This window comes from Physella acuta, unplaced genomic scaffold, assembly GCF_028476545.2.
Source record: "Physella acuta isolate Inbredline_101_S28 unplaced genomic scaffold, ASM2847654v3 ptg000123l, whole genome shotgun sequence".
Taxonomy (NCBI): domain Eukaryota; kingdom Metazoa; phylum Mollusca; class Gastropoda; family Physidae; genus Physella; species Physella acuta.
This window is the reverse complement of record NW_026731642.1, coordinates 314,168-327,500: the sequence shown is the minus strand read 5'-3', so window position 1 is coordinate 327,500 and position 13,333 is coordinate 314,168. Positions and strand designations below refer to the sequence as shown.

Here is a 13,333-nt window from a genome sequence, read left to right as displayed (position 1 = left end):
TTTGTATTTGTATTTGTATTTGTATTTGTATTTGTATTTGTATTTGTATTTGTATTTGTATTTGTATTTGTATTTGTATTTGTATTTGTATTTGTATTTGTATTTGTATTTGTATTTGTATTTGTATTTGTATTTGTATTTGTATTTGTATTTGTATTTGTATTTGTATTTGTATTTGTATTTGTATTTGTATTTGTATTTGTATGTGACGTCACATCCCAACAGCGCCGTCTACGAGGGCGTGCTGATCCAGCACAGGTACAACGTCACGGCCACGGCCGTGGATGGTGACGTCACGAGACTCAACCTCTACAGGGGTCAGGCCAAGTGTATCGATGACCCCAAGTTACGAACGTTTTGTTACTGCGACCCCTATGTAACAAAACAATCAAATTCTTCTTGAATTAACAATTTTTTTTTAACAAAACAATGTATTCTTACACTCGTAAAATTTGGTTTAAATTTCGTGTAAAATACCATTTCACGGCCACAGTCGGTTCCATCGATACTACATTTACCACAGTGGTGAAGTAAGTTATCGTCCCAGTCGCTTCCTGTGTATCCCAGGTGCCAAAGGGTGAGATGTACAACTTTAATCAGTTTCCTCAACAAGCGGCCGAGTCAACAGCGCACACGCCCAAGATTTGATTCACTCGGAACAAGATTAAAATATAAACTGGGTTAGAGTTTAAATCGATTGCCGCTGAAATATTACACTGCAACAATATTCATAGGTTTACTTAATAGTTAATAATTTATTGATACTTTCTTGATTGCGTATTTATATTTTATTAAATAATGATTGTTTATTAACTGTTTACAATTGTTGATTTATTATTTATTTATTATGTATCAATTATTTATTGAGTCGGCATATTTCTTAATAATTTCTTAATGTTTTATTGATGTATTAATATTTACCCTCTCGCATACAGAGTATAGAGGAACTATTTTAATCCTACACACAAATCACATGAGATATTGACAGTTTTCATCGTTTTACAACTCAATGCATCAAATACGGAGTATAGGGGACTTCTTTTAATCGGGCAAACATTATAAGAGCAGATTTATCAAATTTTCGGCATTAAATGCGTAATCGAGTCGGAAGAACTGGGCTTTGAAACTCTTACCGTATGTCTGTGTGTGTGAGTGTTTGGTTGTATGTCTGTGAACACGATAACTTGAGTACCGTTACATCTAGGTTGATGAAATTTTATAAATAAGTATTATATAAAATTTGTAGTTTTGTTTTAAATTTCAGCGATTTCCGATAACCGGAAATGGAACTTATCCTACTTTTACTTTTTCAAAAGCCTATAACTTAAGTACTGACCAGAATTAGTCATTTAAGCTTTTTCCGATTTTAAAAAACACATATAAATGGACAAAGTACTCATTTTCCCCATTATTATTCCCATATTATTTGTTGTTCACTTGGTGCGCAATTCTTTTTTTTTTCTACGAGATTCTATTATATTTTAAAAAGTTGAAGTAATTAAAAATGAATAAAAAAACTTGTCTATATCCCGAGTTGCCATCCCCTTTGTCGTAGCGAGACCGGGTGTCACGAAAGAAAAAAAATTATGTATATATATATATATATATATATATATATATATATATATATATATATATATATATATATATATATATATATATATATCTTTTGCAACGTTGAGTTGATGTAGGGCTAGGGCTAGGGCTAGGGCTAGGGCTAGGGCTAGGGCTAGGGCTAGGGCTAGGGCTAGGGCTAGGGCTAGGGCTAGGGCTAGGGCTAGGGCTAGGGCTAGGGCTGGGGCTAGGGCTAGGGCTAGGGCTAGGGCTAGGGCTAGGGCTAGGGCTAGGGCTAGGGCTAGGGCTAGGGCTAGGGCTAGGGCTAGGGCTAGGGCTAGGTTAAAACCCGTGGGTGGGGGAGTAAAATTTTCGGGGGTTATTGAGGCGGGGGGAAATTGTCATGTAGCTTATTAAACTGTTAAAGTCATAATATTTGAAACTTTTATGTTGATGGTTTTGATTAAATAATTTATTAAATTGTCAAATTCAAAAGTTTAAATTTTTTATACTGTATTGTTTTTACCATTCCAACATAATGTTGTTTCACAGAGAGACTGGACACGTTGACTGGATGAGTTGACTTGGATGAGTTGACTTGACGAGTTGACTGGACAGGGTGACTGGACAAGCTTGTCACCAGATTACAATGTACGTTACTATGTTGAAAGAAAATAAAAAGTTCATTTATTTCTTGTGGTGTAGGGTCAATAATCCCCCAAATGACTATCCCCTCCCACTGAAACACTCACCCTTAGACATACACCCTTCGTCATATAGATATACACATATACATATACACAAATACATTTGGAAAAAAAACCCGGAAAGATTCATATAGTAGGATGTCATTCAAAAAAGAGAAATAAGAATAAGACACCTACTATTTTTATGACGGACTGACTTTGTCTGATGACAGACGTACCTACGGCCAGTACCCACAAACTCATAAATTTAGAACCAAAGGAATTTCAAGCAATTAGCACTCCCCGTCACACTAATTAAGTCATCTTGCAACTAATGACACCGATAGCTGACATATCGCCTGGTCAACTGTCATCAGCCTCCATCGCATGTCTTGCCGTCCGACATAGCGGCCATTCCGTTTCTTGTGTTGGGTGTCCCAACCTTCAATAATCTGTCGATGACCATTGGGACGCGGAGTGACATAACACTACTCTCAGGGCACTGGATAGTGATGCAGGTATGTCGATAGTAGCAAAATTTAAGCTTCAGTATTTATTTCAGACTAGCGTACCCGTCCCCGCGCGTTGCCGCGGGGATATAAGAAAGTCTGATGAAATATATAAGGAAGGTTTCATCAATGCCTTACCCTTCATATGTTCTAAGACGCGTGACCTTGTTTTCTAAAACTGAGTTATTTAAATGTAAACAATGCATAGGCTTGGATCATAAATATATGGATTGTTTGGATTTTTTACGGACAAAAAGAAATAACCCAGTGTTAATAATCTAACCTTGGTTTATTTTCCTGATTATTAAAAAAAAATCTATTACAGGACCCTCAGCAGCCCGCATGAGCCTTTTGGGGTCCGAAACTAAATTTTTGTTTGCAGCCAGATCGCACCCTACCAGGACGCCGGCTGACAAGCATGATTCACTTTAGTGAGCGACTGTAACGGCCCATCTTATCCATTGTCAACCGCACTGTTTAGAACAACGTAGGTGTCATTGCGCTCACGGAAAAGCCCAGGGCGCCAAATTGAACCGTGCAGGGGCGCTGAGGGACGCGCCTGGTTCGATATAGTCATGATTATTGTTGCCCATCGTGTCTTTAGTGTATAGACTATTTTAATAAACGTAGGCGCCATAGTGTTAGCTGGGGCGCCGACGGTTGCGCCTCTTGAAGTTTTTACGCAGACTTCATAGTACTCCTTACCCACTATGCAGGGCGCACGATTAGCGGATACCACGTGCTAACGTAGCCACTCTGAAACGCTGGACGCCAAATTATTTTTTGACGAAAATCACACCCTTGCAGGCGCAACTCTCATCATATTTTATTATTTTGTTCACAGAAACTTTCTTGGGAGTATTCTCATCAACTCCCCAAAGTTTCATGGCACACGAATGAACCGCATCTGAATTTTATTTTTTATATACCGTATATAGAGAAAAATCGAACCCTCCCGTGGCGCCACCCCTGGAAATTTTAAAATTGTTTTTTACGCAGAATCCTCCCCAGGAGTATCCTCAACATCTTTCCAAAGTTTGACAGTGATCGTGTGAACGGTGTCACTGCAATTCACTTTTATTATTTTTATATACCGTATATTGAGGAAAATTGCACCCTCCCCTGGCACCCCCCTTGCTAAATTAAAAAAATTTTTTTACAGAACCCTTCCCTAAAGTTTTATAATGAACTCTCTAAAGTTTCATGCCTATCTGACGAACGGTGTCACCGCAATTCACTTTTATTATTTTTATATACCGTACACAGAGAAAAATCGCACCCTCCCGTGGCGCCGCCCTTGCGAAATTAAACATGTTTTTTTTAAAGAACCCGTCCCCAGAGTCTCCTAATCAACTTTCCAAAGTTTGATGGAGATCGGATGAACCGCTATCGACGTATATTTATATGCTGTATATATAGAGAGAAAAAAAATCGCGACCTGCCGGGGCGCCACCCCGGCGAATTTGAATTTTTTTTCGCAGAAGCCTCCCCAGGAATATTCTCAATAACTTCCCAAAGTTTTACGGCGATGTGATAAGAGGTGTAGAAATGATACAGAGGCGTGTATGATACAGATACATAAAACCAGCCATCGCATAATCGTATATATATATGTGTGTGTGTGTGTGTGTCTGTCTACATATATATATATATATATATATATATATATATATATATATATATATATATATATATATATATATATATAAAGAGAGAGAAAGAGAGAGAGACGGGGAGAGATTAAGAAAATGTGTATGTCTACAAATTAATCTCTACAAAAGGATTGACTATATCATGTTTCTAATACCTTTGAATTAAATTGAGGTAAAATGACCTTTATTGGTTTTTTTTTTGTTTTTTTAATACATGCAGGTACCAAGCCGCTACAATGACAAAACAATTTTTTAAATCGCCATTTTTCTGGCTCGGTCTCATTTTTATAACTTCTAATGTCTACGTCAGCTGTTCCAAGTTGGGCCCCAAGATATCTAACAAGAGTTCTGACGTTCCGGAAACAATTTCCCAAAAACGGCCATCTGACGTGTTGATGAATCAAAATTTAACTTCGCCAACCGAACAACGGTCATCTGGTTTAGAAAGTTCGTCCAACGCGAGTAGGCTGACTCAAGCAATCTCCGTGAACCCTGAATCAAAAAGCCAGAAAACAGCTCAACGAGTAAACGATGGAAGTTTATCCACAGGATCCCAGTCTAATCAATCAACGCTTGCATCGAATATCCTCATGTCTGGACCTATCGTTAACCAAACCAACACGGGTTGCGACTTCCCAACCTTTGACCCTTTCAACAAAATCCTCAAGAGATTCAGCAAAAAATTCCCAACCATCGACTGCTCTAATCAGACGCCACATCTGGTCTACGCACAAGGCGACACGATAACCGTCAACCACACCAAAATCCGGAGCATCCCATACCTCAGGTCTACCTTCAAATATTGCCGGTACCATGCTCGGGTTCGGGACGTTGTCGATAGAGAAATGCAAACCGTTTTCACCGGCCCTATTTTTACAGACTCCATCAACGTCACTTACAGCTATGTCGTTGTTGAGTGTTACAATAACACCGGCGATGTTATATCCAGATCGTTCTTGACATTTATCCGTAAAAAACCGAACCTCGAGTCTGAATTAAAAGCCAAGTATGAGGCACACGTTGAGCTCCACGCACCCAAAGAAACTTTGAGCGTCATGATGGTGGGGATTGATGCCATGTCCAAAAACAATTTCCAGCGTGCCATGCCGAAGACGAGAAACTTTCTTCTAGAAACTATGAAAGCTGTTGAGTTGTACAAACATAATAAATTCGGGCACAACACGTTCCCTAACGTGGTTGGTCTACTTACCGGAATGGACGAAGATTTTCTAGCTAACCTTGGGTATTCAAATTTTGTACCTCTTGATATAGTAAACGATGCCTTTCTTTGGAGTACTTACCGTAAAGCCGGTTACAGAACCGGAATGTTTTTAGATAGAGTAGAAGTAACCGGATTTCACTATTTAAAAAATGGTTGGGAAAAACCACCGGTTGATTATTACTTGCGAGAGGTAATCCTAGACTCTGAGACCGACAATTTGATGAGAAACAACAGCAACTGTATCGGTGACATCCCAGAGATTCGCCTTCTGACCGACTACTGGGTCCAGCTAGCGACTTTGTTCAACAACTCCAAAACAGAGCCGTACTTTCTGTACAGGTGAGTAATAACGCTACGTACCTTGACGAAATATATTTTAACCTGTATGTGTGAGCTAAATCTGTAACTGTGTGAAAATGACAAATATGTTACGATACTTCTGGGTACAGTATTATTCTTTGTTTTTAAGTGTATTTTTGGAAGGGATTTCTTTCAACACAACAGACAGGAAAAGTCTATGTAATCATAGTAATTTTTAAAAAATTCTGGCAAGCAATAAAATTATAGTTACATTTGTAAAAATTAAAGCCGTTTGGGAATAATCGATTACACTCATTTTTATATTTTTGTATCGAATATAAGCCGTTGAAACGCCGTTTAGAATTATTTTATCAATTCATATATTTTTAAAAACTGCCCTCAACACCCTTGAAGTCTACAGGAATGGCCATGGAGAGTAAAACAATAAGTCAGAACAATTGTTCTCCGTGATAAAAATACACAATAGTGATCGATGATGTATTGTATTTATATTAAATAATATAACATCCTCGATCACCACAACACCCTGACTCTACTAATCCAAAAATAAAAGTGCTTGCTAAATTTCTACTATAGTTTTAGTAATTTTTCGATAACTATTTCTACCCTTAATGAAACCGGAAGTAATTTCGTACTTAGTACACAAATGTTATAAAATATTCTATTTTGGTTGGAGAATTTGCTTTCTGGCAACACAAATTTGGAACCATTTGGAACCAGCTTTTCATGTCTATTATGTACAACGAGTAATTTCTTTACGCACCATACTTACCGATAACTCCGATTTCAGCCTGCTTTTTTTTCTGGATAAGCTTCCATAGCCTTTTTCCATCAAAGAACAACCGAGGAGGCAGCAGTTGTTTGATTTCGGAGTTGTCTCTTCTTGATGGGTTGCTTTCCCAGCTATTGTGCCCCATCAACCGGGGGCTAGAAATCGGAGCTTTACAGTTTACCGACCCGACCAAGCGCTTAATTTACTATCACAGGGTGACAGGACAAAATACACCAGGAATAAAATACTTAAAAAAACTTTTTAAAAAACCACGTTTTTCTTGTGGACTAAAAAGTAGAAAATAAAATTTTCTTTTGTGCTTCCTCGAGCTGTGCAGGTTCTTGTGATGACTGACAAAAAACGTGGGTACGTTCACCATCAAATTTCCCGACCCATCTGCCCGACCCACGTTTTTTGTCAGTCATCACAAGAACCTGCACAGCTCGAGGAAGCACAAAAGAAAATTTTATTTTCTACTTTTTAGTCCACAAGAAAAACGTGGTTTTTTAAAAAGTTTTTTTTAAGTATTTTATTTTCTCCTTTTTAGTCCGTTGCTACACATGAAAAACGTGGTTTTTAAAAAAGTGTTTATAAATACACGGACTAAAAACTTGAGCGACCAGGATTCGAACCTGGGTTGTCGAGGCCACAACGCGAAGTACTAACCACTATACGATCACGGCCAGCGCGCTCACATCGATTGGGGCCGAAGTAACTGGGTCAATAGGCCTCCAGTCTTGTCGGTATCTTTAGAAATCATGTCCTCAATTTTATGGTCCTTGGGGCGTAATTAAATTAAGCTAATTACGGTCACTAATTGCTAGTTTTTATGATTGCATCTGAAATTGTTAGGCGAAAGTAGCATGCATGCCAAATTTCAGGTCTATAGAGCAATCAGAAGTGGGCTAATTTTCGATGTCAATTTTAACAACAAACATCCAAACAAACAAACAAACGCGAAGCTGAGTTAAGAAAAACGTGTTAAAAAAATATATTATATCTAAGACAAAATATTTCATGCACAAAATATATCAGGACCAAATATATAAGGGCAAAATATATCATGGACGAATTGTCGGAGACAAAATATGTTACACAGATATCTCACTGCAAAAGACCTATAGTATTGAGGATGAATTAAAAAACAAACAAAAAATATTCGATTCTAATTATTGTTAAAATTAGGATTAGTTATAAATTCAGGATCAACTCGTCGATATAAATTAAATTTTACAAAATCAATGTTCATTTTAGCTTTATTTCAACTCGTCGATATAAATTAAATTTGACAAAATCAATGTTCCTTTTAGTTTTATTTCAACTCGTCGATATAAATTAAATATGCACATTTATTTTAGTTTTATTTCAACTTCTCGATATAAATTAAATTTGACAAAATCAATGTTTATTTCAGTTTTATTGCAACTCGTCGATATAAATTAAATTTGACAAAATCAATGTTCATTTAGTTTTATTTCAACTCGTCGATATAAATTAAATTTTACAAAATCAATTTTCATTTAGTTTTATTTCAACTCGTCGATATAAATTAAATTTGACAAAATCAATGTTCATTTAGGTTTATTTCAACTCGTCGATACAAATTAAATTTGACGAAATCAATGTTCATTTTAGTTTTATTTCAACTCGTCGATATAAATTAAATTTGACAAAATCAATGTTCCTTTTAGTTTTATTTCAACTCGTCGATATAAATTAAATATGCACATTTATTTTAGTTTTATTTCAACTCGTCGATACAAATTAAATTTTACAAAATCAATGTTAATTTGTATTTCACTAGTTTGAGTACACGCTCCACGCATGACTATGAGAATAAAGCAAGCGCAATTGATGAACATTATTTCCAATTTTTACAAACTTTGGTGGACAAGAAAGTTCTAAACAACACGGTGCTTGTCTTCTTCAGCGACCACGGGCCAAAGTTTGGATATGTAAGGTAATGTTGCAAGTTAAATGGTCTTTTATGATAGTGGCGTCACTCGGTGGGGTGTCATCGGTGGGGTGTTATTTAGAGGGGTGTTACTCAGTGGGGCGTTATCTGTCACTTTTCTCGGCGGTTGTGTCACTGGGAGCGAGAGATGGCGTCTCTCAGTGGGGCGTTAATAGTCATGATACTCGGTGGGTGTGTTACTGGGGTAGGGTAACACTGACAGGTGGGGCGTCATATATTTAGAGTTCCTCAGGGTGTCAACAGTGGTGTCGCGCTTTTCTTATCAGTTATTTAAATAACAGTTAATTATAATATTTTTTTTAATCATTTGTTTTCTCCTTGTTAGTATATTTTTACAGAAACGCTTGTTATTAAAAGTTTTTATGCTTTCTAAAAGCATAGCTATTTCGTTTTTAAAAGTTTTATTTGACATTTTTTTCTTCAACAGGACGACTTACTATGGCATGCTAGAAAATCGAATGCCTTTAATGTTCCTCGTGTTCCCACCCTGGTTCCATACCAAATACCCGCAGCTGATGGAAGTTGTGAAAACCAACCAACATCGTCTGACGACCCACACGGACGTCTACGAGACTTTGATTGACCTGCTGTACTTTAAAGCAGAGACCGGGAAAGGAAGTCTCACCCAGCCTAGGATCAGCTTGTTCAAAGAGATTCCAGAAGGACGCACGTGCCAGCACGCACTGATCCCCCTTGAGTACTGCGTCTGTAACATTACTTCGGTGTTCAAGTTGAGTAGAACTTTCGTACAATTTCTAGGCCAGCGAGTGATAGCGAAGATTAACCAGTCCATCATCACTATGACAAGGAACCCCTACGCCGATCTGTACCTGGATAAAGTCATCGAGCTGAGAGAATTACGACCTGACGCCCAGGGCAGGTCGAGATATAACATCACGATCTCAACCGATCCCAGCGGCGCCATCTACCAGACTGTAATCACGTTGATTGAAGAAAACGCTATGGTCCGCATTGGACTGGTTGCAAGACTAGACCACTTAGAAGTCTGAAATAAGTGCTCAAACAACCAGAGGAGAAAAATATTTTCTTATCGTTAACAAAAGATTTTAATAATTAATACACATTGTTACCTAGTCTTAAATGTTGCTGTCGCTTATTTATTTATTTTTAAATTTATTTCATTTTTTTGCATTGGTATATTCTTAAAACGTTAAAAGGTTACAATTACTAAACATTGTAACATAGTTAAAACGTTATAATTACTAAACATTGTTAAATTCTTTATCAGTTACAATTCTCAAACGTTGTTAGATTGTTAAATTGCTGTAATGATTAACATTTTTAATACCAGTATACATCGCTTAAAATGGTACAATCCCCCGAGGCGTAGCGACCCTTCCCGGTGCCCGGAGAAAACTTTCAATTTGCCCCCCCCCCCCCCCCCTCGGGAGCATATTTTCAATTTGCAACCCCCCCCCCTCTCAAACTTTCGATTTGCACCCCCCCCCCCCCCTCACTTTTCGATTTGCACACCCCCCCCCCTCAAACTGCAAAAATGCAGCTAAAATGACATTTTAATTTGTTTTTACAACCCATTTTGGCGCCTCCAAGGTCGGCGCCCGGGGACATTTGTCCCCCCCCCCCATCGCTACGCCTCTGCAATCTCCTATGGAATCTACACGCAGGCACATCGATTTGTTTCCACTAGATCAGTTTCAGAAATGTCTATTTAAAAATTAAAAGATTCCTCTTAAGAACGAGCGATCCATTGGACAGAGGAAGTAGAGTTCATTTGTTTCTTGATCTCAGTATATGAAGGGAAGGTGTGGCCAGCAGTTTGATTAGCCGTCTTTACTTTCCCTATTTTAGATAAAGCTGGATGGACTCAGAGATTTGCTACAGTCACAAGTCCGAACTGAGATCCGAACTCCAGATCTTCAGGATAGCAGCTAAACGCGCCTGACAATGCCTTCAAAAATATACTTATACGAGAAAAATGACCCGTTGAGGAAGGATACAACGGGTGCTAGGTTGATAGTGCTGTCTATTTTCTCTAAACTAAAACCAAAACCAAAATCACCACCTTCATTCAATTTAACCGGAAACGAAAAATGACATTGAAAACGGATTTTTATCCAGAATCGGTACTTTAATTTATACAAAATATAGTCATAGGCATATCCCTAAACCATGCACCTAATCTCATTCATGACAAAAGTCGCATTTAGAGTTTCTTTCAGGCAACTCTACTTGGGAGGAGGGGGCTTCGCCCCCCCCCCCCCCCCCCCCCACAAACACAACCTCCAAAACATGTCTACTGTCCCATTCAACGAAATATAATTATATACTTTTTCCAGTGTCCGCCCCCTCCCAGAAAATTCAAACCCCACCCCCCAAAAAATTCAAGTAACCCCACCCCTCTCCGGAGAGGAAAAAGTCTGAAAGAAACACTGGTCGCATTTGTAGATCATACAAACTAAAGGAAGAATCTGGGCGAGGCTTCGCCCCTACCGGAAGAGAGGAAAAAGTCTGAAAGAAACACTGGTGTCGCGCTTAGCCACTACGCTAAGAATTGCATTAAAGAAATTGCAAGAAAACCACTTTTTAGATTAGACACATTAATTAGGCGGTAATTTTATTATAGAGTATCGATGAGGAAATTTCTTTTGAGTTGGGGAGGGAGGGGGGCTCAGACGTTCTTACGCGGGGGTGGGGCTTCACCCCTACCCAAAGAATTGTATGAAAGAAACTCTTCACGCAAACCACTTAGATTAGACAAAATTGCCTTTTTATTCAATGTTTACTCGAGAATCAATGACGTCATATTACTGTGTGCACAGTCACCCATCTGCAAGACTCTCGTGATTTTGGACTAGGTACAGTGCTGGATTGACGCATAAAGTTAACAAACTCTTCCTTTGTTATTTTCTAAGCCCCCCCCCCCTCCCAGCTCCCACTCCACACCGTTTGATTATAACTGGAGAAAAAAAAGAGAGAGAGAGAGATGGGTGGACTGAAGGACTCACGAAAAGACAGACAGACAGACAGACAGACAGACAGACAACAAGACAAACAGACAGACAGACAGACAAGTGGGTTGTAGGGTGGCTCGGTCCGCTCGCCTGTCAGTAGACGATCGTTATAGGTGTGGGTGTAGGCGTAGTCGGGCAAACCACGCCTAGTCATGTCATCTGTGATTACACACCCTTGGTTTATAAATTGCTTGTGTAAAACCCTTCGCTGTTGTCAAACAACGCGTGTGCCAATCATCTATGGTCGAAGCACCTTCAACAGCATCTATGTATGTATGATCGGAAAATAATAGAAATTAAGTTTTCAATGCATTTTAGGAAGAACGATGGCCGTTTTAAATTTAAATATAGAGGAATGAGAATGAAATAGATACGTCTATACAAGCATAAACACACGCATACACACACACACATATATATATATATATATATATATATATATATATATATATATATATATATATATATATATATATATATATATATATATATATATATATACATTGTCACATTCATAATTGACGAAAAATCGGGGAGTCATTTTCTGTGTGCATAATTTTCTTATTTGCGTATTTTTCTGTGTGCGAATTTTTCTATTAGCGCATTTTCCTGTGTTCGCAATTTTCCATTTGCTCATTTTACTGTGTGCGCAAATTTCTGTTTGCGCTTTTTTTCCGTTGCGCTTTTTTCAGTTGCGCATCTTTCAGTTGCGCATCTTTCTGGTCACCATCTGAAACGTCCGCCGAGGTCACATAAGCAGATAAACTCTACTCTACCTGCAACTACATAACTAGTTTGTTCGAAAGGACATTTTACTGTTACTTGTACCATGTCAATTTGTAAACTTATAAAAACTAATTAGTTTTCTTCTTTGTCTGTATTCTGTGGACTTCTCATTTCTTAAGCTTTTAAGGACATTTTATTATATTATAAATTGTATTAACTTTATGATTTCTAGATGCAAATCCATAATAATTTTTTGATTACCTTGTTTATTGAATTTATTATGTGAATGTGACTTTGTGCGCGTGAGAGATATAAAATGTAAATCAAAACAGGTGAGCATTGAGTGACTCCCAATCAGGCGCTGATATCAATAGATGATTAACTGAATGTTACTCTGTGTGAGATCAAAAGTAGATTAATTCGATATTTGTCTGACAGAAACAGATGATTAATAGGAATGAAAAGTCTATGTAATCATACGAAATTTTATTTTATTAAAAAAAAAACGTTTTAATAACCAGAGGCGTAGTGACCCCTTCCGGCGCCCGGTGCGCCCGGTGCGAATTAACAATATGGCGCCCTCCCCCCATTCAACTCCAATCAACGTTTATTATTATATATTATATATGTATGTATATGTATATATATATATATATATATATATATATATATATATATATATATATATATATATATATATATATATATATATATATATATATATCTTTGATCGGAAAACGTTGAATGGTGTTGAACTTCCCCCAGTACTGATCTATTAAGTATATATCAAAAAAAGTGCTATGAGGTACATCTTGGCTTAATATCGGCATTTAGCTCAGCCCTTTTTTTCCACACGTTCTGTCTTGTTTATCTCCCTTGCCTGTCAGCTGATCTAGAACATTTTCCAAAAGCATGTTTGAATG

At 37.7% G+C, this 13,333-nt stretch overlaps 1 protein-coding gene across 1 annotated transcript; it reads left to right on the top strand.

Moving 5' to 3' along the window:
• Window positions 1-2,660: 2,660 nt before the first annotated feature.
• LOC131934932 (uncharacterized) lies at window positions 2,661-9,719 on the top strand. Its single transcript, XM_059291203.1, has 4 exons — window positions 2,661-2,758; window positions 4,622-5,962; window positions 8,521-8,676; window positions 9,119-9,719. The coding sequence occupies exons 2-4, from the start codon at window positions 4,638-4,640 to the stop codon at window positions 9,699-9,701; spliced, it is 2,064 nt and encodes a 687-aa protein (XP_059147186.1). The 5' UTR covers window positions 2,661-2,758; window positions 4,622-4,637; the 3' UTR covers window positions 9,702-9,719.
• Window positions 9,720-13,333: the final 3,614 nt, after the last annotated feature.